This window comes from Cyphellophora attinorum, assembly GCF_001299255.1.
Source record: "Cyphellophora attinorum strain CBS 131958 chromosome Unknown Contig22, whole genome shotgun sequence".
Lineage (NCBI taxonomy): Eukaryota > Fungi > Ascomycota > Eurotiomycetes > Chaetothyriales > Cyphellophoraceae > Cyphellophora > Cyphellophora attinorum.
In genome coordinates this window covers 168,891-188,853 of record NW_017253250.1, presented here as the reverse complement: position 1 = coordinate 188,853, position 19,963 = coordinate 168,891, and the positions used below count along the sequence as shown (strand labels likewise).

General features: G+C 54.3%; 8 protein-coding genes across 8 annotated transcripts; 3 read left to right on the top strand and 5 right to left on the bottom strand.

The window, feature by feature from the left end:
- Positions 1 to 39: 39 nt before the first annotated feature.
- AB675_140 (4-formylbenzenesulfonate dehydrogenase TsaC1/TsaC2) lies at positions 40 to 861 on the top strand (the record flags this gene model as incomplete). Its single annotated transcript, XM_018141298.1, has 1 exon — positions 40 to 861. The coding sequence occupies one exon, from the start codon at positions 40 to 42 to the stop codon at positions 859 to 861; it is 822 nt and encodes a 273-aa protein (XP_017997656.1).
- Positions 862 to 2,648: 1,787 nt separating this feature from the next.
- AB675_139 (Meiotic recombination protein rec8) lies at positions 2,649 to 5,174 on the bottom strand (the record flags this gene model as incomplete). Its single annotated transcript, XM_018141286.1, has 5 exons — positions 2,649 to 3,566; positions 3,618 to 4,271; positions 4,316 to 4,799; positions 4,853 to 4,987; positions 5,032 to 5,174. The coding sequence occupies 5 exons, from the start codon at positions 5,172 to 5,174 to the stop codon at positions 2,649 to 2,651; spliced, it is 2,334 nt and encodes a 777-aa protein (XP_017997643.1).
- A 552-nt stretch (positions 5,175 to 5,726) lies between these two features.
- On the bottom strand, positions 5,727 to 8,444 carry AB675_138 (Protein arg-6, mitochondrial; the record flags this gene model as incomplete). Its single annotated transcript, XM_018141275.1, has 3 exons — positions 5,727 to 5,782; positions 5,832 to 7,377; positions 7,422 to 8,444. The coding sequence occupies 3 exons, from the start codon at positions 8,442 to 8,444 to the stop codon at positions 5,727 to 5,729; spliced, it is 2,625 nt and encodes an 874-aa protein (XP_017997739.1).
- An 825-nt stretch (positions 8,445 to 9,269) lies between these two features.
- On the bottom strand, positions 9,270 to 9,884 carry AB675_137 (uncharacterized protein; the record flags this gene model as incomplete). Its single annotated transcript, XM_018141264.1, has 3 exons — positions 9,270 to 9,289; positions 9,340 to 9,467; positions 9,781 to 9,884. The coding sequence occupies 3 exons, from the start codon at positions 9,882 to 9,884 to the stop codon at positions 9,270 to 9,272; spliced, it is 252 nt and encodes an 83-aa protein (XP_017997764.1).
- A 1,004-nt stretch (positions 9,885 to 10,888) lies between these two features.
- On the bottom strand, positions 10,889 to 12,040 carry AB675_136 (NADP-dependent alcohol dehydrogenase C 2; the record flags this gene model as incomplete). Its single annotated transcript, XM_018141253.1, has 4 exons — positions 10,889 to 11,171; positions 11,231 to 11,426; positions 11,489 to 11,537; positions 11,609 to 12,040. The coding sequence occupies 4 exons, from the start codon at positions 12,038 to 12,040 to the stop codon at positions 10,889 to 10,891; spliced, it is 960 nt and encodes a 319-aa protein (XP_017997696.1).
- A 1,853-nt stretch (positions 12,041 to 13,893) lies between these two features.
- AB675_135 (AB hydrolase superfamily protein YdjP) lies at positions 13,894 to 14,832 on the top strand (the record flags this gene model as incomplete). The annotated part of the gene is made up of 1 exon (XM_018141242.1): positions 13,894 to 14,832. The coding sequence occupies one exon, from the start codon at positions 13,894 to 13,896 to the stop codon at positions 14,830 to 14,832; it is 939 nt and encodes a 312-aa protein (XP_017997658.1).
- Positions 14,833 to 15,622: 790 nt separating this feature from the next.
- AB675_134 (Serine/threonine-protein kinase sid2) lies at positions 15,623 to 17,671 on the bottom strand (the record flags this gene model as incomplete). Its single annotated transcript, XM_018141231.1, has 3 exons — positions 15,623 to 15,713; positions 15,768 to 17,082; positions 17,131 to 17,671. The coding sequence occupies 3 exons, from the start codon at positions 17,669 to 17,671 to the stop codon at positions 15,623 to 15,625; spliced, it is 1,947 nt and encodes a 648-aa protein (XP_017997677.1).
- A 420-nt stretch (positions 17,672 to 18,091) lies between these two features.
- On the top strand, positions 18,092 to 19,577 carry AB675_133 (Saccharopine dehydrogenase [NADP(+), L-glutamate-forming]; the record flags this gene model as incomplete). The annotated part of the gene is made up of 2 exons (XM_018141220.1): positions 18,092 to 18,200; positions 18,325 to 19,577. 2 exons carry the CDS (start codon positions 18,092 to 18,094, stop codon positions 19,575 to 19,577), a joined length of 1,362 nt encoding a protein of 453 aa, XP_017997779.1.
- Positions 19,578 to 19,963: the final 386 nt, after the last annotated feature.

The window sequence follows — 19,963 nt, the reverse complement described above, 5'->3', positions numbered from 1 at the left end:
ATAAGTCACCTTTTGCACAGTCTCACCCTGATCAGCAGCATGTCGCCAACAGACCGGCTTGCTCAAGCCGCAGGGCACTTGAGCAAGTCGGGACGCTTAGATGGCAAAGTAGTCCTTGTGACTGGCGGTGGAGCTGGCATAGGCGAAGCCATCTGCAAGAAGTTCGCTCAAGAAGGAGCCACGATTCTGGTCACAGACTTCAACGAGGGCGCCGCGAAAACCGTGGCGGACGCCCTGGCTTCTCAAGGCCATCGAGCAGAAGCATTGCACCACGACGTCACCAGCCGGCCAGATTGGGACAGAATTGCGGCACACATCTCCAAAGCATACGGCGGGCAGGTCGATGTACTAGTCAACAACGCCGGTACAGCCTACCCAAACCAGTCATCTCTCACGGTCGCCGAACGCGAGTTCGACAAAGTCTACACGGTCAACGTCAAGTCAATATTCCACTCCGTCCAAGCCATCTTTCCACTAATGATCGCGCGCGGGGCCGGCTCAGTAGTCAACATCTCGTCCATCGCCGCAATCCGCCCACGCGGAGGCTTGACATGGTACAACTCCTCGAAAGCCGCCGTCTCAAACGCCTCCAAGGCTCTCGCGCACGAGTTTGGTGGGAAGGGGATCCGATGCAATTGCGTTTGTCCAGTGCTGGTGCCCACACAGTTGGCGTCGAATTTCATTCCCGGATTCGATGGGTCCGAGGAGCAACACAAGAAGGCGGCGCAGGTGCTGCAGATCCCGCTGGGGCGCGTGACGACGAAGGAGGACGTTGCGAATGTCGCGCTGTGGCTTGCGAGTGATGAAGCGAGTTTTGTTACGGGTGTGGACCATCATATTGATGGGGGACGGGCTATTTGATGGCCGAGTCAGATTGGGTTACAGAAGGTAGTCGATGTAGCAAAAGATGTCCATGACCTTCAAGAAAGCCCTTCACAAGGGAATATATTCGTACGACGGGCTGACGGGCGCTCATGAAGTTTCATAAACCGGATGACGAGGGCTTTCGACTTCGTATCGCCCTCGCTTGCGGCCTACGCCCCAGTCCTCTTCAAGGACACGAGCAACAGAGCTGGTCCACCAGCGACCGCACCTCACAAACCACAGATAAGCCACAACAGCTGGAATCGCAACGTCGAGATGATTTTGTCATCCGGTCTCTCGAAGAACCATGACAAGCCGGATGACAACGCAAACATTCGTGGAAGGTGCGAGGCGACGCACCTGCCAGTCGTGACGTCGTTAGGGAACACTGTTGAGAAGGAGCGATCGCTGTGATGCGCCTGCCACTCGTAACATCGTCAGCGACCATGAATGTGAAGGTGCGCTCGTGTGATGCGCCTGCCGATCGTGGTGTTGTCAAGGAATGCTGGTGGGAAGGAGCGCTCGCTATGATGTACCTGCCACCTGTGCTCAGATCCCCTTGGCAATGCCTCGAACGGCAGGTGCTTCACCAATGCGCCTTCCTCGCCCGTCCGAAGCGTCAACCGGCTCAGCCAAGCCTTACGTGAGACCGGATAACGGTCTGAGTCTCACCGGTGCTACGCTCTCTACTCGCGCTTGTAAGCTGCGCCGGAGCAGCAGGGACGCCACGAAGGCGACCGTCATCAAGATATCGTGACGATGCCACGAACAGAAGGCGTCACGCGAACTCCACCGGCACGTCTTGTCAACCGGCGAAGTCAACTTCTACACGAGACCGGATGACAAGCCCACTAGTCCATGTCAACCGGCGCAGCTAATTTCTACATGAGACCGGATGACCACTATCACCACCACCACCACCCGGTCGATCTTTACCAGCTGCTGGCCCCTCTTCAGCGCACACACACGACCTGCTATGCTCACACGTTGCCATTCCCGCGGAAGCTCGTCAACACGGACCCTCAGAGGCGCTCGACCGATGGTCACTATCTGTGATCAATCACCCTCCCTCCATCTCTGCCAAGACACTCACCACAACTTTCAACCTTCATCACACCTCCTACAGATCCGTCCTACACTGGCCCCTATGTCAGAATGAGTTTCAGTCTGAGCTCTATCCGATCATAGTCATCTCGAAGCTACAGTCTCAAGACGCGTGAGATCAATTTTGTTGTCTACGAAAGCTGATTTTGAGGATCGCGTCTCCCCATGGGGTCCTTGCCGCCCCGAGCATGAGTATCCGTGGACACAATATGGTTGGACTTCCTTGACGATCCCCAGGGGATCTGAAAGGGGAAGGCTGAAAGTGAGAAGTCGACATTTGGGTGAGCGAAAGGGTATGGCTACTGGGGCAATCTTGGCGCTGGCACAGCTATTTAATTATGCGAACGGCCCGGTTGACGATCTCGGCAGCAGCTTTGACATGAGGGTGCTGATGACAGGAGGGTGTGCGTGATATTCTCGGAGCAAACGAGTGCAGCTATCATTGCTAATCGCAGCACCATGTCGATGCACTCGAGATGTACATTACACGGCTGGTCTCATCTCGTCTGAGTCCTCCCGTTCCATCGGCACACTTCTTCTCGGCCCGCGCTCTTGTAACGTCGAGGCGCATTCACGCTTCGATGCTGCCTGCTGTTACAACATGATCCTCGGGTTGTCGACATTGGTGTCGTTCCACGCAACTCCACAGCGTTCGATCGAATACACGCAGATCTCACAGATCACAGCTCGTCATCCTCGTCGTCGCCATCAGCGCCATCAGACTCTTCGCCGCCATTGTCCTCCTCAGCGGTGTGGTACTCTTCTTCTTCTTGATCGTCCTCATGGCCTTCATCTTGTCGTTCGGTGTGATCAGCAACCCTCTCGTTGTCAGCATCACCTTCATCTGATTCGTTGCGGCGAACAGGTTCATGCTCGACAGCGCTCAGTACAATCGGCGAGTCGAACGGCTCATCCTGCCGCACTGTCAACATACCCTTCGTGACCAAAGTCAGGACGTGCAGCAGAGCCTGAGCGGCTACCACAGGTGAATTCTCCTTGGGCGGAAGAAGATCATCCATAGTGACCTCGTCTCGTGACTCCCTCACTTGAACTTCTATGCCTTCCTCATCGACACGAGTGCCTTGTAGATTGAGCTCAACGAAGCCCAAGAAGTTGAGCGACTCATCTTCGAGAGTCTTGCGCATCCACTGACTCGTCTGAGCGGTCTGGGTGTCGACATTGGCAGCAGGGCCATACTGTTCGAACTCGTCGTTACCGATGGCGAGGTCGTACTCATCGCCACCTGGAAGAATGCCTTCCTCGTCGAGCAGATCAGACAGACGATTCCCGTGGATGTCCCTAAGATCCTCGAGGTCCATGGGTGGCATTGCGCCCCTCCCCATCGAAGGGCTGGCAGAAAGTCGACGGTTGCGGAACTTAGCCAAAACCGAAGCTTGACGACTGCGAGGAAGATCAACGCTGCTGCCAGGTCCACGAAAGCTGCCGACACCACCGACACTAGAGCTGATGCCAGGGCCACCGCTGCCACCGAAGGGTCGAGCGGATCCGTGACGAGAAGCGCTTGCAGATCGGTTCCACGGCAGAATTGAGTCGGGGTCAGGCAAGCTGGATCCTGCGCGACGTCCAACTTCGCTCTCCTGCAGATTGTGGTCAGCAAGACAGAAGCAACAAGCGAGGAACGCTCTTACCAGGTTCTGCTCATCCCCTTGAACCATAATGCCTTCATCATCAAGACCAAGCATGACTTGATCATCGTCGAGACGCCTCGCAACCTCGTCAGCGTCTTCTTCGGACCGGGCCCGGACTCTGCGCCCGTCTGCAGCACCAGGAGACTGACTCCTTGCGCGCTTGGATCCCGTGGGGCTTCGCTGGGTTTGCGGACCCATCAGTGCATCGAGTAATGTTTGACCACTGAAGATTGCAAGTGGGTGAGGCTCTCTGTCGACGCCGAAATTCGCCTGGACTCCGCCGACACCTTGTCCTAAGACCCAAAATGCAGCATTTCTCTTGCCTTGGAGGGTAGACCTATGCTGTTCCTTGGCTTTCGCCAGCTCTTTCATGTTGTCGAGGTAGTCATTACTCCAGTCCCCTAGGTCCTTGTTCTGAAGCTCTGTGCGGTGGTCGGCCTTGACTTGCTTTTGTGGTCGGACGCGTTGTTGAGGAGCAGCAGCCGATGATGTGCCAGCTGTAGACGCTTGAACAGGAGAAGTAGGTGGTGGCAGATCCGCGGGTTGAACGTTGTCTGTTCGAGGAACTGCAGGGAAGGGCTCAGCAGTTGGCAGTCGCATCTCATCATCGTCGCCAAACATAATCATGTCGTCATCTTGAACGCGTCGTGCAATCTTCAACCAGTCAATAACGCGTCTCGGACCTATCAGAAACTTACTTCATCGGCATCGATCCCAAGCCCATGGTCTGAACCTCCTTGTGCAGCAAAGTCAGGCTCACCGACGGCTACGCCGCTGCCGCCAGGCGTATGGACATCTTCTGACCGAGTCTTGGTCGCGGCCACCAAGCTTCCATCTTCGGCAATCTCGAATTCAGGCTCAGCGATGATACCTTCTTCTTCATACGGCTGCAAAGCGGCGGACCTGGCAACACTGCGAGTACCAGCACTGGACTCAACTCCAAGCCCGAAGCCCGTGCCACCGAAATCACCAGGAGTGTCGAGAGATGGGATGTCGAGACCAAGATCGCCATCTTCTTCCAGGTGGACACTGCTCTGACTGGAAGGTCGAGAGAATGGTGAGAGAACGCTCGAACCACGAGAGCTGACCTCAGTAGAGGGAAAGTCGAAGGCAGAGAGGTCGAACATCAGGTCCAGTTCGGGGATGAATCCTGAATCTTCTGCAAGATTGAGCTGTTCCGGTCTGCAGACTGATGAGCATTGCGCCCAGCATCTCCGAGGAAGGGAATCGTGTACCTCGTGCGACTGACTTCCGGGTCAATCTCGAGATCCTGCATGACCTGAGCGATGCCTCGCATCTTGTCGCGAAAGCTTTGTGTGTCGGTGAGCACATAATTGCACTGTTGTGAGTGGACTCTCGAGATGCCATAGCTAGCATAATCAGAAGTGTCACAGCATGAGTCAAAGACACTTACAGGAGACTAGCTTGTAAACGCAGCGCAAGTGGTGTCTCAGGGTCGGTGATTGTGTTGCATGCTCTTGGGATGTCGACGTCGAGGATGGCCTTTCGAGTCACCTTCTTCAGGTTCGATTTCGCGCCTAGTGTTGCGACAAGCATGATAGACCATCAGCAGAGACCCAACACCGACAGAAACACACATACCATATTGTTGCAACGCCGTACTGGCGGCTGGTCAGAAGCTCGTGGCTGTAGAACATGGCGACACGAGGAAGCCCTCGCTACGAAAGTAAAAATGAACAACTTGCAGACAGTACGGCGGAAGTGACAACAACGTTGCAGCAGAAGGGAAAGTGCGACTTGTCGCATCAAGTCGAGGTGGTAGGATGAGCAGTGTTCGTGGTGCAGGTGTGGGCGGATTATGAAAGTCGCGCCTGCTACAACAAAATAGGACAAAGTTGGTTCAGCGTGACCAGCAACTCACTGCGGCGTCGACATCGAGATTCTTCAATCCTAGCACAGGCTGAGGCCCGCCAATTTTGCTGCTAGACATTGGGATTTTGTACCATTGACAAGATCCTACCGGTGCTCTGAGACGCAAATGGTCTAGATTATGGATTTATGCCCCTCTCTACGTTATGCTGGCCGTGGCCAGTGTTGTGCAAAACTTTTGTGTCGCCGTTCCAGAACCCAGTCCGACCTTCATCCAGTTCAATCAAGTGGTATTCCCTCATACTCGCCATAACCCAGAGCCAAATTCATGTTCTCTGTGCACAATTAGTAAAATTGAACGTTGTGGGACGAGACGGGACTTACGTAGACACTGAGTCGCCGCACCCTTAAGCAGATTGTCAATCGTAGCGCACACAACCACACGCTTTCCACTCGAGTGAACAGCAAATCCGCCCATCTCAACTCCATGTCGACCAGAGATCTGCTTCACCAGAGGTGCTTCGCCGATGACCTTGAGAAGTTTTTCGCCAGCATATCGATCCTGATACACGTTTCTGATATCCCGTGATGACATCTCCTTGGCTAGAGGGATGTTGATGGTATGGTGGATGCCCTGGAACCATACAGCAACGTGAGGGATGAACGCGATTGGCGTGCCAAGCTGTGCTGTGATTTCCCGCTCGTGGATATGGTCTGTCAAACTGTACGGAATCAGATTGTCCGTCAAGTTGGAGACATCGTTCTTTGGACTGGGCTTAGTGCCAGCGCCAGAGTAACCAGACACGCCGAAGACGGTTGGCTGACCTCCGAGGTGCTCTAGAAGAGGCGCAATACCAAGCTGAGCAGCAGTCGCATAGCATCCAGGGTTTGAGATACGCTTGGCTCGGGCGATGGCAGAGCGATCGACCAACTCTGGAAGACCGTATGTCCAACCTGAGTCGAAGCGGTAATCAGCGCTCAGGTCGATGACGACCTGATCCTTGCCAGTCTGATCGATGGCATCAACGAAAGGCTTGCAAACGCCATTGGGCAGTGCCATCACCCAGCAGTCCACATCGCCGTTTTCTGCCTTCTGACGGACCTCTTCTACGGAGAGATTCTCGTAGGTGATGTCACGCTTGTTGTAGCCTTGCAGCTTCTGCCCAGCAAGTTCGCGTGAAGAGACATGCCGCAGGTCTAGGTTTGGGTGTCGGTTGATGAGGTCAATGAGAGCTTTGCCAGTGTAGCCGCGGGCGCCAATGATGGCCACTCTCGATGGCTTGTCGTTGGAGCTGTTCTTCGACCCAAGTGGAGGATTGGGGTTGGTAGTTGTTGCATATGTCCTCCGTGATTGAGTCGAAGGTTGGGTCACTTGAGGACGTCTGGGTGTTCGAGTGGATGTTGAGTAGGCACGAGCCTGGGAGAGACCCGCTGAGCGAGCAGCTGATGACGCAAGGTTGGCCGCAGCCCGTGCAGCTTTCTGCAACTTGGACTCGAGATTGATGCCGCCAAACATCTCACGCCCGTGTTTGTTAAACTCGACCATCAGTTCCTGCACCTCATTCGTAGTCTCAAGTCCGTACCAGAACAAAACCTCCCCATCTTTCGAAAAGCTGCCATCTGCCTTGTCGAAGAACCAGGTGAGATTCTCGTCGTCCTCTTTGACTGTCCACATCAGCTTAGGGAAATCTTTGCGGATGCTGGCAAAGATGTTGTCGGCCACGTTGGTGAGCCATCCTTGTCGAGTGATTGTCAAGGTTGCGAGGTGTGCGAGCTGAGTGCCCTCTGCTGGCGGCATGACAATGGCAAGTGCTTCCATAGGTTCGTCGTAGTAGGCTTTGAATGGCTTGCCTTGCAAGTCGGTGACGTACCGATCCACCACCGCGCGAGCGTCTAGACCCTCTCGTTCACGTATCAGAACCTCCTTCAACTGGTTCACGTCGCGAAGTCGCTGATCGAGGAGTTGACGTGAACTTTGTTGCCGCGCCGTATCAGTGTCCCAGCACCAGAGTCTGTGAACAATTCCTTTTGCAGATCCGCGGGGTGGATGATAGCCACACTTGATGTGCGAGGGAGGTCCATGAGCAAGTCCTTCATTTCCTTGATCTTGAGGCGTGTTCCGTGTCTGACCCACCATTGTGACATCAAGTCATCGTACTCCTCATCAAGATTGATAGCGGAGATCTTCTCCTTAGTGTCGCCATTGAACAGACCGCCCTTCTCAGATAGATAGACAATCTTCAGCGGCTGAATAGCACGCGCCAGCTCACCGGCTGCGACATCTGCATTGACGTTAAGAATCTGTCCAGATGACGACTCGGCCATAGATGTCAAGATAGGTAGACAGCCGGCCTGGATCGCTGCCTCAATAGGCTTCTTGTCCACACTTGTGATCTTGCCCACCAGGTTCCATTTATCCTTGTCGAGGTAGTCGGCGGTGAAGACGCCTGAATTGATAGGCCGCGCTCGGATGCCGAGTCTCTCAAGTTCCTCCACAAGCCGTAGATTCTCCTCCAGAAATAGAGCGCGAGCAATGCCCAGTGTCTTTGGGTCTGTTATTCTGATACCTTCCTCGAATTGTGGTTCAACGCCTGAATCTTCCAATATCTTGTTCAGCTGCGGACCTGCACCGTGGACGACAATAGGGTACAGTCCAACATGATTGAGGAATGCGAGCGCCGAAGACAGGGTCTGTAGGTGCTCCGTCAAGATAGCACCGCCCACTTTGATGACAGCGAATTGCTGCGATGAGACTGAGGTGAAGTGTGACAGGTATTGCTGCACTTCTCGCTTTGACCCAATGTTACTGAGCAGCTGGACCACTGTCGACCTCGTAGATAGTTGTTGAGGTTCGTGGGAGGCATATTGCCGCCGCTGCGACCGTGAAGCTATTGTGAGCGCAGGCCGCACAAGGCGGGCTCTGCTTGATTGTGTGCTGCCGACCAGTCGAGAGGACCGCGATGCTGCACGCACCGCAGCCGCGCTTACAGCTGACATGGCTTCACGTTGTCATGCGGCAGATATGTTCGAGGTCAGTAGAAAGATCTGACGCGCGGGAGGGCTTTGATAGCGGGCAGTCGTATTGGAGAGGTCGAACACTTTTCTCCGCAGTCGGCGGGCGGCGGTGAGGGCACACGACAACACTGCTTTTAGATACTTTATGACTGTGTCAAGCAGTAAATTCACTTGTCTGGGACGGAGAGGATTCTACGGGTTTTGTCGAGGGCATGAAAATTGCTATCAGCAAAATATTGCGAATTTTCGTTCATTTCTGTTCATGCGCGTGAGGAAAATTTTTGGTAGCGCCCATTTCCGTCATGCATGCTGCTGCAGGTCGATGGTCCGCTCCGCAAAGTGCATTTCTAGACATCTTCTTGCTGCGAGTGCTGCGGTCGCATGTCTTCTTAGATGTGGTCATGGTAATGGCATCGCCGTTCGCTGATGTTCTCAGCGATCGAAAGGCGCCGGGCATGCCCATCTTCCCGACTCGATGCTCACGAGAAATAGTTTACTTGACCAGGGAGGAATAGATCTTCAGGATCAGAGAGACCGCAAGCAAGCAAGCTCGGAACAAGTGTCATTGTCGTACCTAGCTCATAGCGCCCAGACACGCTGACATGCGCCTCGTGAACGCCATCCATTGATACATGTGTGCTCAAAACCGCGGTGGCGCGAGAACGGCACCTTCGGTCTGTTGCTTCGACAATTCCTCATCATCGATCGTGTCGCTTCCAATTCAATTCGCTGTGGTAGGTGTTCGCAAATGTACATAAGCCAAATCGCCATCGTTCTGAGATGGGCGTATCGAATCGGTCCACATAATTACTTCGTAGTCGCAACAACTGTATTGAGGTCAGTAACTCTTCTCGTACAATTCGGTGTTTAGACATACCGGCTGGCACAATAATGACAACCAAGAGGATGATAATGCCGACAATAAGACACATGCGCATCTTCATGTCCTTCCACCACATCTGCTTGCGGACTCTGTTGGCACCACGGCGGAAGCTTGAGCTGAGACTGCCAAGTTGTCGGTCTTATCTTGCAACGAATCGAGTCGCTCGCCTCTCTGAGATACTTTGTTGATGTTTTCTCTCATTACGCCGACGGTGTCATCGATTTGCTATCGTCGCAAGTCAGTATATATCCAGACAGGGCAGTGCGTTGAGATGGTAGTCCAGCCGTCGGCGCGATACCGCGACTCCAGAGCGCTGGACAGGTACTCGACTCGAGAGGCCGCTGCCGGCTCGGTCAAGTCCTGAGCATGCCGTTGCGCCCCTATCTATCTCGCTGCCTAGGGACTGCGCGAACTCCCAAAAAGGGTCTGACTTACAGCTTGAAGAGCCGCCGTCCGCTGATTGCCCGGATTCTGACCGCCAGCAGCGCCTCCCTGGCCTCCAGCGGGATATACGGATCGTAAGGCTGCTCGTTGGACATGACTGCGGTGGTTGGGAAGACGGATGATTCGGACTCAGGAGGGATTGCGCGGACAGTTCTTTCGTGTGTGCGTTCGGAGCGCTTGGGAAGATGGCAGACGAATTGAGGTGTGAATGGCGAGGATGGGCGAGGTTTGTGGATGATAGAGATGGGATTGTGAAGAGTTCTTTGTGAAGCTGACAGAGAGTCACTCTTGTCTCCAGGTAGAGTTGCCTCAGCCACCGTCTTAGAGCCGCGCTAAGTTGGTCACGTGATGCTGGGTAACTTCAGCGAAGAGCAGTTCAGTTCTTTACAGGGATGCAAATGCCTCAGATGGTGTAAGAAACTGCTCGGTCTGCATCAGCATACGTCCGACCGATGCTGCCGTCCCTCTGTCCATTTATTCGCTCGTCGCTCCGTGGCTGGCGCAAGTATGTTGATACATTGCAGCCTGAGTATTTCCGGCCGTTAACGAGACGCTGACGCAACCCGCCATCATTCTTCGCGGCCGAGCGCGGCAGTGCTCTGAAACTGCTAGGCGATTGGTTCAGCACCTCTCCGCCGCCGAACACATCGCTTTTCTTGCTCTGAGACTGCAGTTGTCGCAGGACTGGTCGACGTCGTGGTGTTAGGAGCAACATTTCGTAATGATGACTGGGAGTGCCATCGGCGACTGCATGGTGGCATAGACCTTCGGACGATCGTTTTATGCTGTTCTTGCCGTTGAGTGCTAGATAAGGCCCCAAAAAGGTAAATATGCTGACCTGGACTTACAACGACACGACTCTCTCACCATCTAAGGTCGTGTCCGTCAAGCTCAAATCTAACCACTGCTATTGACTGTATCGAGACAGCATTGACGTCTCTACCGTGGGACTGCCGCCACCGGACAAGTGTAGAGAGGCCTCTGGCAAGAGAGGGCCATATTTGTCACGAATGATAAAGGTTGGCATCAGACCAGGCCGGTGACTGGGAACGACTGGTTCTGCGTCTGAAGATATTTGAGCTGCTGACAGTTCCGACCTTCAAGCTACAACAACTACACCACGATACCGCATCTTGCCATCCTTCAGCTTCTCTATAGCACCGTTCACACCTTCATCCGTGAAGTCAAACTTCTCGATCTGGGGCTTGACACCATGCTTCGCCGAAAACTCGAGCATCGTCCGCAAACTCCAGAATCTGGCTCCAGCACTTCCGATAATCTTCAGACCAGTTGAGATCAGCGGCATCATGGGTACCTGTAGGGGCTCCATCGATATGGTAAGTGGAAAGATCTTGGCGCCTGTCTTGAAGATCGGTGCAAACCTGAGTGGAAACCACGTCAGCATACAGACACACATACACAGTCTCCCAGGCAGACTCACAGATTCAGGTCTGGCAGCACGCTCGTGGTAATGAGCAGATGATCGATGGGCTTGACACCCTCGAACTTGCTCACGCCTTGCGTGGCATAGAACTCCGCTGCACCAAAGTTCAACGCCTCGGCCTTCTTCGATTCTGTTCCGGAGAACACAACCATCTCATACCCCATCTTACTCCCGTACTGGATCGCCAGATGCCCTAAAACGCCGTAAGGTCAGCACACCTAAATCACACTTTCGACGCGCCGAAGACCAACTCACCTAGACCGCCCACGCCAACAACGCCCACGCGGTCACCAGGGTGCATCCCCTCGCTCAGTACAGCGGTCCCCAAACAGTCGCCCCTCCACACATCAACGGCCCCGCATCCTCACTACTCACCCCCTCCGGCACCCTGAACAAACAGCTAACATCCCAACACCCCTCCTCCCCCAAACCGCCTTGCTTCATATCACTCCCCTCCGCCCCAAAACACACAGCCTCTTTGCACCGGAACACCTCTCCCGCGAGACACTCATCACAATGCAAGCACACCTTTTGCATCCACCCCAGCCCGACGCGGTCGCCGATCTTCAGGTCTGAGATGGCGGAGGCATGCGCGCCGAGTTGGGTGACTGTGCCGACAACTTCGTGGCCGAGCCCCATTGGGGCACCGGCATAGTGCAGGTCGGTGCCGCAGACGCCGCTGTGGGTGATTTTGACGAGGGCTTCGCGGGGGCCAGGGGCGCGGTGGCTCGCGGTCTTGATGGAGGGAGAAGAATTTGGGGAGCCGGTGAAGACTTTGAAGGTCTTCTCGTTGGTGGTGGACGTCATAGTGGGCGGTGATGATGGCGGGATGCTAGTCTTGATGGAGAATGTGTTAGGGACGTTGGTAAGTGCGACATTCAAGCGCCAGCGGATGGCTGCTCTCTTTATGTGCCCTGGCGCAGTCGGCTGCAACGCATACACTCCTCAGTCCTCATTCGTCGGGTCGGGGAGCTTTGCCCAGCTGAAAGTGAAAGCGACGCGCTTCATTACTTCAGCAGCCACCAAGAGCCCTCCCTCCAACAAGAGAGCTATCCGTGCGGGCTGTTATCTTGCTTCCTCCATGCCGCTGCGCGCGAACATACCAGTGACTGTCCTGCGCTACGTCACACAAGCAAAACTTTCCCAATGCCGTAATCGAGCAGCCAGTTACCGAGCGCCGGATTCAGGCACGGGCCTAATCATCAAGTACATACCCTAGTTAGCACCAACGTCTGCCGTCTGCGTATTGTACTAGCATGTGAATTAACCATAGCATACCTACCTATACGAGAGACCCATACTGCATACGCCGCATCTGCTGCCTGAGCGTTGTGCTCCGCATCTATACACATGTGGCTAAGATATTTCGAAGTGCTCGCTTCACGATCCGCTTCCCGCTCTGATTGCTTGCAAATCAAGATCGGGTCGTGTATTCTGGTTGGCTGGAGTCAACACGGATGATACATATGTCCTACGTACGTACCTAGGTACAGTAGGAATAGCGAGAGCGTTGCTAGTGGACGTGTACGGCTATCGAGACAGCAGGTAGCGCCCTGGGCTCATGTCCACCTCCAGGGCTGCCGTGGGCCTTGCTGCATTGCTTGCAAATCAAGACCAAGCTGTGCCACAGCGCTAGTCTTTGGCTCGGTTGAGCTGAAGGGAATGTATGCACGAGAGAGGTAGCAGTAAGGTCCAGGATGGCTCGAGGTCGATGGATGGTAGATTGAGGGGTCTTTGGATGTGTAAGCATACGTGGGGAGGTGGCTTAGATAACACAGCATCGATATGGCGAAAGGTGATACCATTTTGGGAAAGAGGCAGGATCAAGGATTTACTTTTGTGGGCGCGCGCACGTTGTGGTCGACGAGTGCTAGAAGGAATCACATATCAGTACACCCAGACCACGGTGCGGTAGCGATCCGAACACAAGGCGGCGGGCGTGCACCTGCAGCGGTAAACCACAGAAGAGCATGCTAGATGCGTGTTGTCTAGAATCCCGCATGTGTAGAAAATGGTTCGGTAGACGTTGGTTGCAAGTTGCTCGTCTCGCCAGGCGGCAGACACTACCAAGGCATGACAATGCGTCCTTGAGGAAGATCGTGAGCGTGAGGGAAGCGAAGAGGACGAAGGTTGTGGGCAGCTCGACTACTTATATCATTCTCACAAAGTGGAGATCCGCGGCAAACCGCAAGGATCACTTCATTGATTCAGCCAGAAGACATTCACTGTTTTTCGGTGTCTGAAAATCGATTGCATATGCCTCCAGTATGCGCTAACTCACTCTTCGAGGACGTGCCAGTGAGTCTGTGCCCATCTTCTAGGCATGACCAGGAGCTGATCTGGGGCCGAGTTTGGCTTCAGGCTCAAATTTGCCTTATCTGACTCTCCGCCTCGGCCTCGGAGTGCCAAGGCTAATGTGCTTGGGGCTTGATGACGGCGACATGCTTGTTGAGTACTCGTCTCGGACATCAACGAATCGTCTGCTTCGTCATTGCCGTCTCCTCGTCGGTCGACACGGCGCCACTGTAGCTGAGCAGCCAGCTGCTCCTATAGCTCCTCTTGATGGACCAACCGCGATGCATTGAAAGACTCACTTTCGATAGCTAAATCCCAAGTATCTGGTAGCAGACCATCATCCCTGCACAAAGTTGCCCCCAACCATGGAATACAACTTCATCACCGCATCAGACGGCTGCCGCCTAGCCTATGCCTCTACCTCTCGAACAAATTCCCACCAACCCAACACCTGTATCCTGCTAATGCACGGCTTCAGCGGCTCAAGTGCGTACTTCAAGCACAACACTACTGCTCTAGCCTCACAGTTCTGGGTTGTTGCACCGGACATGCGTGGCCACGGCCGCTCCGACCTCACGCCCGGCGGGTACCACGTCGCCCGCCTCGCCGCCGACCTGCGCGAACTCATCCTACATCTTCGCGGCCAGCAAAGCAGCAATGACATCAGGTTCTTCCCCGTAGGCTGCTCGATCGGCGCGGCTGTGCTGTGGACGTATGCCGAGCTCTTCGGCGACAAAGACTTCGCTGGCTTGATCTTCGTGGATCAGGCGCCATTGCAGAATCGCAGTCCTCGCGGTGATTGGAACGAAACGAAAGCGCACACAGGTTGTTATGATCTGCAAACAATTCTTGCCGCACAGCATGCCTGGGCGACTGACCGAGTGAACGCGCAAAAGGGGCTGATCGAGGGATGCTTAGGCTACTACCATCCCGACTATCCAGGATCAAAGCCCTCACAGGACAGGCAGAAAGCAGACTTCGAGTTCTTCAACGCGATCTCATCGCAATGCCCGAGCGGGGAGTGGCTCGGTCTGCTCATCGCAGACCACACGGCGTACGACCACCGCGAAGCACTTGAATTGGTACGCGTCCCCACGTTGGTAATAATGGGTCGTTACTCGGGCTGCTTCCCTCTGGAGGGCATGCGCGAATCGGTCAGACGGATCAACGGCGGCAGCCAGGCCAGAGGAGGGCAGCCGCTGGCTAAGGAGAGCGTCTACGAGTGCGGACACTGGCTATTCTACGAGGACGCCGAGCGATTCAACAAAGAAGTGCTGGAGTTCGTGGCTAGTCTAGGAGCGTGAACGGCGGTTTCGCGCACACTGGCAACTCGTTGCACGATTTTGTCGAAGATACATGATCGACTGCTCCTGATATTTAGCGATGTTTCTCTCGTCTGACTCGCCCCGCTAGACAGCAGCAAATGCTACCATGGCATGACAAGTCAAGAGTTTCTTTTGGTCCATCGTGGAGGAAAGGAAGAAAAGTATGCTGTCGCGGGCGTGGCCACTATTTATACAACCTCTACAAAGTCAAGGTCCGATGCAAAGCGAGACTTTGACTGCACTGACGCGGCAAGACTCGGCAAAGAGGCATGCACGCTACTTTGCGTGCATTGGAGTCAGTCGCTGCCCGGCAGCGTTCATGATTGTCCTCGAGAGAGGCAGTGTATCGCGGTGTTCGATGCGGGGGACGATGGAGATGAGAACGAGAAAGAAGACCGAGAACGAGGTCATATGCTGTTCCACAATGCATAGTGCTCCTAGAAATCCTGTCTGCTGTTGATACGAACTTCCTGCGATGCACGTTTCGCTATGGTGATACTCTGCCCTGAAGTGCCTCTCAAAACCACAACAGGCGCTCCCTCAATCCCATCCCACCACGCAAAACCCGGTTTCCGAAAGAAGTTCTCCATGCTGCGAGCAACTCGTCCGTCGATCCGTGTCGTTATTACTCTCATCTCGCATCAGTCGTCCGGACGTATGTTGCTTTCTCAAATTTTGGTACAGTAAGACAAGTCACGCTGCCTCAAACATGCTCATGGAAGTGAACTGTTGTCATGATTGTCGACAAATGTCAACACAGCTATGACATTCAGAACATAGTGCCGAAGGTGCCATCGGTAGCAATGGCCTTCCTCGGGCTCTCAGGCTTGCCTTCGCCATCGACGTTCGGCTTGCGGTGTCTGTATACTGTTAGTCTATGTCCGAACCTTGACTTGCAGGAGGAAGAAGCATACCTGAAGGTGAATCCCACGAACAAATTCTTGTTCATCTTCTCGTCCCTCTCGGCCATATCCTCCAATGCACGCTGCTTGTCGTGCACCTCCTTGTACTTGGCCATGTCTGCCTCGTTGCTGAAGTCATCGAAGTAGCCGGCATCAGTGTCGCTGTCGAGCTCTGGCACGAATGGAGCCTTTTGTTCGCGAAGACCGGCCCAGTCTACCTCTGCAAAGTACTCGTGCTTGTGGATCTCGCCAATGTTCTTGAAGCGATTCTCCTTGCCAGCCACCAGACGAGTAATCAGGTCCCAAGTCCGCTTACTCAAAAAATAGTTAGGATCGTCGTAAACCGGCTTGCGGAGTACGCGTTGCCAACGCTTGAGGTTCTGCCAGGTCTCGTCGACCGTGGCGCCAGCGAATGGAGGGTAGCCGGCCAGAGCCTCGAACAACATGCAGCCGAGAGACCAGTAGTCGACTGTGGAGTCGTACTGCTCGCCTTTCAGCACTTCGGGAGCCATGTAGTCGGGAGAACCAACGATCGACTTGGCGTAGTTCATGTCCTTGCGGCGGAGTGATCGATACCCTTCTCGTCTCTGCTCGGCTGTGCGCTCTTCTGGAGGCGGTAGACCGAATGGTACCGGAGTATTTCCGACTTCCTCGAGCTTGACTCGCATGCTCTCAATTTTGATAGGACTTAGCATACCGGCTGCGAGACCGAAGTCGGTGAGTTTGACGTGGCCAGTGGCGTCGATGAGGAAATTCTCTGGCTTTAGATCGCGGTGAATGTAGCCCAGAGTGTGCAGTGCATCGACACATTCGAACATCTCGGCAATATAGAAGCGAGCATGGCGATTGTGTAGGACACCAGTGTTGTTCAGTAGCGTTCTGAAATCGCCTCCAGGGACGTATTCCATGGCCAAGTAGATCTGCTCATCGTCCTGGAACGAGTACAAGAGCTTGACCAACCATTCGGACTTAGCGGCGGTGAGGATGTCTCGTTCGGTCAAAATGTGTCGGATCTCGTCGAGCTTAAACAGCAGCTTCTTTCTCATCACCTTAAGCGCACAGACTTCCCTAGTGTCTTTCTTTTGCGCCAAGTAGACTTGACCATAGCCACCTTGCCCGACCTGTGTCAGGATCTGAAAGTCGCCGTGTCGAAGGCGAGTTCGTCGCTTTCGTAGACCTGCTCGCTCCTTGCCGAGATGCTTGCTGAACGCTGCTTCCCGTTCTTGAGGAGTAGTGGAGTCGGCAGGATATGCTTCTCTGAAGAGATCATCACGGACTTGTCGATTGTGGACGTATGTGAGGAGATCGTAGTAGTGATCGAGGAAATCTGCAGAGTATCAGCAACCATTACTGCCCGTGGACACTCGGTACTTACACAGCTGGGTGACGTTGGCCAACCGCTTCATCTTGGGGTTCTGCAGCTTCTGTAACTCTTCCGGAGTCAAGCCTCGTGTAGGAATGTTGCGCCTGGAATCAACAGTCTCATACTGGCCTCTCCTCGACATCGCCGCGTGACTCTGTACAGCTTTCCCATCTCCGGCTGGTGTGTTCTCCTTGTTTGACTGCCTCGTCGGACTCTCAGACCGGCCGAATGGGTCATTGTAGTCTTGTCGGAGCATACTGTCATCCGCTAGAGCGAGCTTGTTTGGTGAGATTGGTCCTTTGGTGGGTGACGATGGCGCAAGCTTGAGAGCATTGTCGAACACATTGGGCAGATCAGTACTGCCAGGAGGCAGCTGCTTCTTGCTTGGACTACCAACCGGAGTCTGTGAAGGACTAACGAAGGCATTGCTGTTGGGTGTGCTGGGTCGATCGTATGCTTCATTGCCGGACCGCGTGTGAAGCAAAGGCGGTGGCATTGGCATGGCCATATTCTGCGCCTGCTGCGAGCGAGGCGAGAGCGGTGTGACCGCCATTGCAGCGGTACCGAAGGTAGGGCGTGGTGAGCCTCAGAGATGTTGCAGCAACAGCTAGAAAGCAGAGAAGCCAAGCGAAGCTGACACCTTGCGAGCCTGGAGGGACGCGAAAAGATCAACGACGCTCAACTTCTATGATGTAAAGCGCAGCAAGCGGTGGTCTAGTGTGATGTCTCAGACTTGCTTCAATTGGGAATGGAAACACTTCGTCACCCGGCAACGGCGTTCGATACATGACTCAGTCACGATGGTATCAGGTACCGCAATGACTAGCCCTGCAATCGATAAGGATTTTGGAGATCTCCCCCGCCCTACGACTCACGGCATTTTTCCGGCTCAAAACTTTTTTGACTCAGTAAATAGATACTCAAGTAGGACTGCACATGTCCTCGTAACGCTCCTTACCTACACAAGATCGCAATGACCGGAGGCAAGTACGATGGCCAGAAGGCCCTACTGCTCGGTGCGGGCTTCGTGACCAAACCAACAATCGAGATCCTGGCAAATGCCGGCATTGAGGTGACTATCGGTACGTCCCAATCGTCTCCCCTCCATGCCCTACATCGGCAAGATCATGGGCAGAGAACGGCATACAAAAGCTCACACACGTCGGGAGCCAGTCTGACTTGAGGGACGGTACTGACTTCTCATAGCCTGCAGAACCCTCGAGTCGGCAAAGAAGCTCTCCTCCACCATCAAGAATACCCGCCCGGTCTCGCTCGATGTCAATGACGAGAAGGCCCTCGACGCCGAAGTGGCCCGCTCAGATCTGGTCATCTCACTCATTCCATACACCTTCCACGCCACTGTCATCAAGTCTGCCATTCGCAACAAGAAGAATGTTGTCACAACTTCCTACGTGTCGCCTGCTATGGAAGAGCTGGAGCAGCAGTGTCAAGATGCTGGCATTACAGTCATGAACGAGATCGGCCTCGACCCTGGCATCGACCATCTGTATGCAGTCAAGACTATCGAGGAAGTCCACAAGGAGGGCGGCAAAATCACTGGCTTCTACTCCTACTGCGGCGGTCTTCCTGCCCCAGAAGCCTCCGACAACCCACTCGGCTACAAGTTCTCTTGGTCCTCGAGAGGTGTCCTCCTTGCCTTGAGAAACGCAGCCAAGTACTACCAAGACGGTAAGGAGGTCTCGATCGCTGGTCCGGATCTCATGGCCACCGCCGTGCCCTATCACATCTACCCTGGCTTCGCCTTCGTCGCGTATCCCAACCGTGACAGCACACCTTATCGAGAGCGCTACTCGATCCCTGAAGCACAGACTGTTGTCCGCGGTACTCTGCGCTATGCTGGCTTCCCACAATTCGTCAAGGTCCTCGTCGATGTTGGCTTCCTGTCTGACGAGAAGCGTGACTTCTTGGACAAGCCTATTTCATGGGCCGAGGCAACTCAGAAGATCATTGGCGTCTCTTCCGGCTCTGAGAGCGACTTACAATGGGGCATCTCTTCAAAGACCACATTCGCCGACACCGCCGAGAAGAATCGTATTCTCAGTGGCATGAAGTGGCTGGGCTTGTTCTCGCCAGACACCAAGATCACACCTCGTGGCAATCCTCTCGACACTCTCTGCGCCACCCTGGAGCAGAAGATGCAGTATGAAGAGAACGAGCGAGATATGGTGATGCTGCAACACAAATTCGAGATCGAGCACAAGGACGGCAACAAGGAGACGCGTACGTCAACGTTGGTTGAGTACGGCGACCCGAAGGGTTACTCTGCCATGGCCAAGCTAGTCGGTGTTCCTTGCGCTGTTGCATGTCTGATGGTGCTAGATGGACGGATCAGCAAGAAGGGTGTCCTCGCGCCTGTGACCTGGGATGTTGCTGAGCCTCTGCTGGTGGAGCTCAAGGAGAAGTATGGCATCGAGCTGCTAGAGAAGACCGTGGTTTAGACTTCCAGGGTGGGAGAATGAGCGGCGTGAGTTGCTAGGAGAAGCGTGTCCCCAATAATCAGCATTCAACCTTGGAATAGAAGAGAGTATCTTAAACTGACGAATCCAGCTACTGCGACTGAGCAGTAGTATACTCGCCTTCCAAAATGCGCGCGTCTGTCAGAACCCCGACACAACCATATGGAATCGTCAGCCCTTCCAAAGCACAAACGCGAACAGACCTTTTCAGGCCGCGTAAAACGTCCTAGAAATTTAGGCCCCCAATCAAGCATTTACGCTTGGCTCGGCGCCGCCAGCCACCCAGGCCACCGGAGGCAGAGCCTGAGGTTCACGGGGAGCTGCCAACTCGAACTTCGACGTGCTCCATATATCCCTTGCTTGAGTCA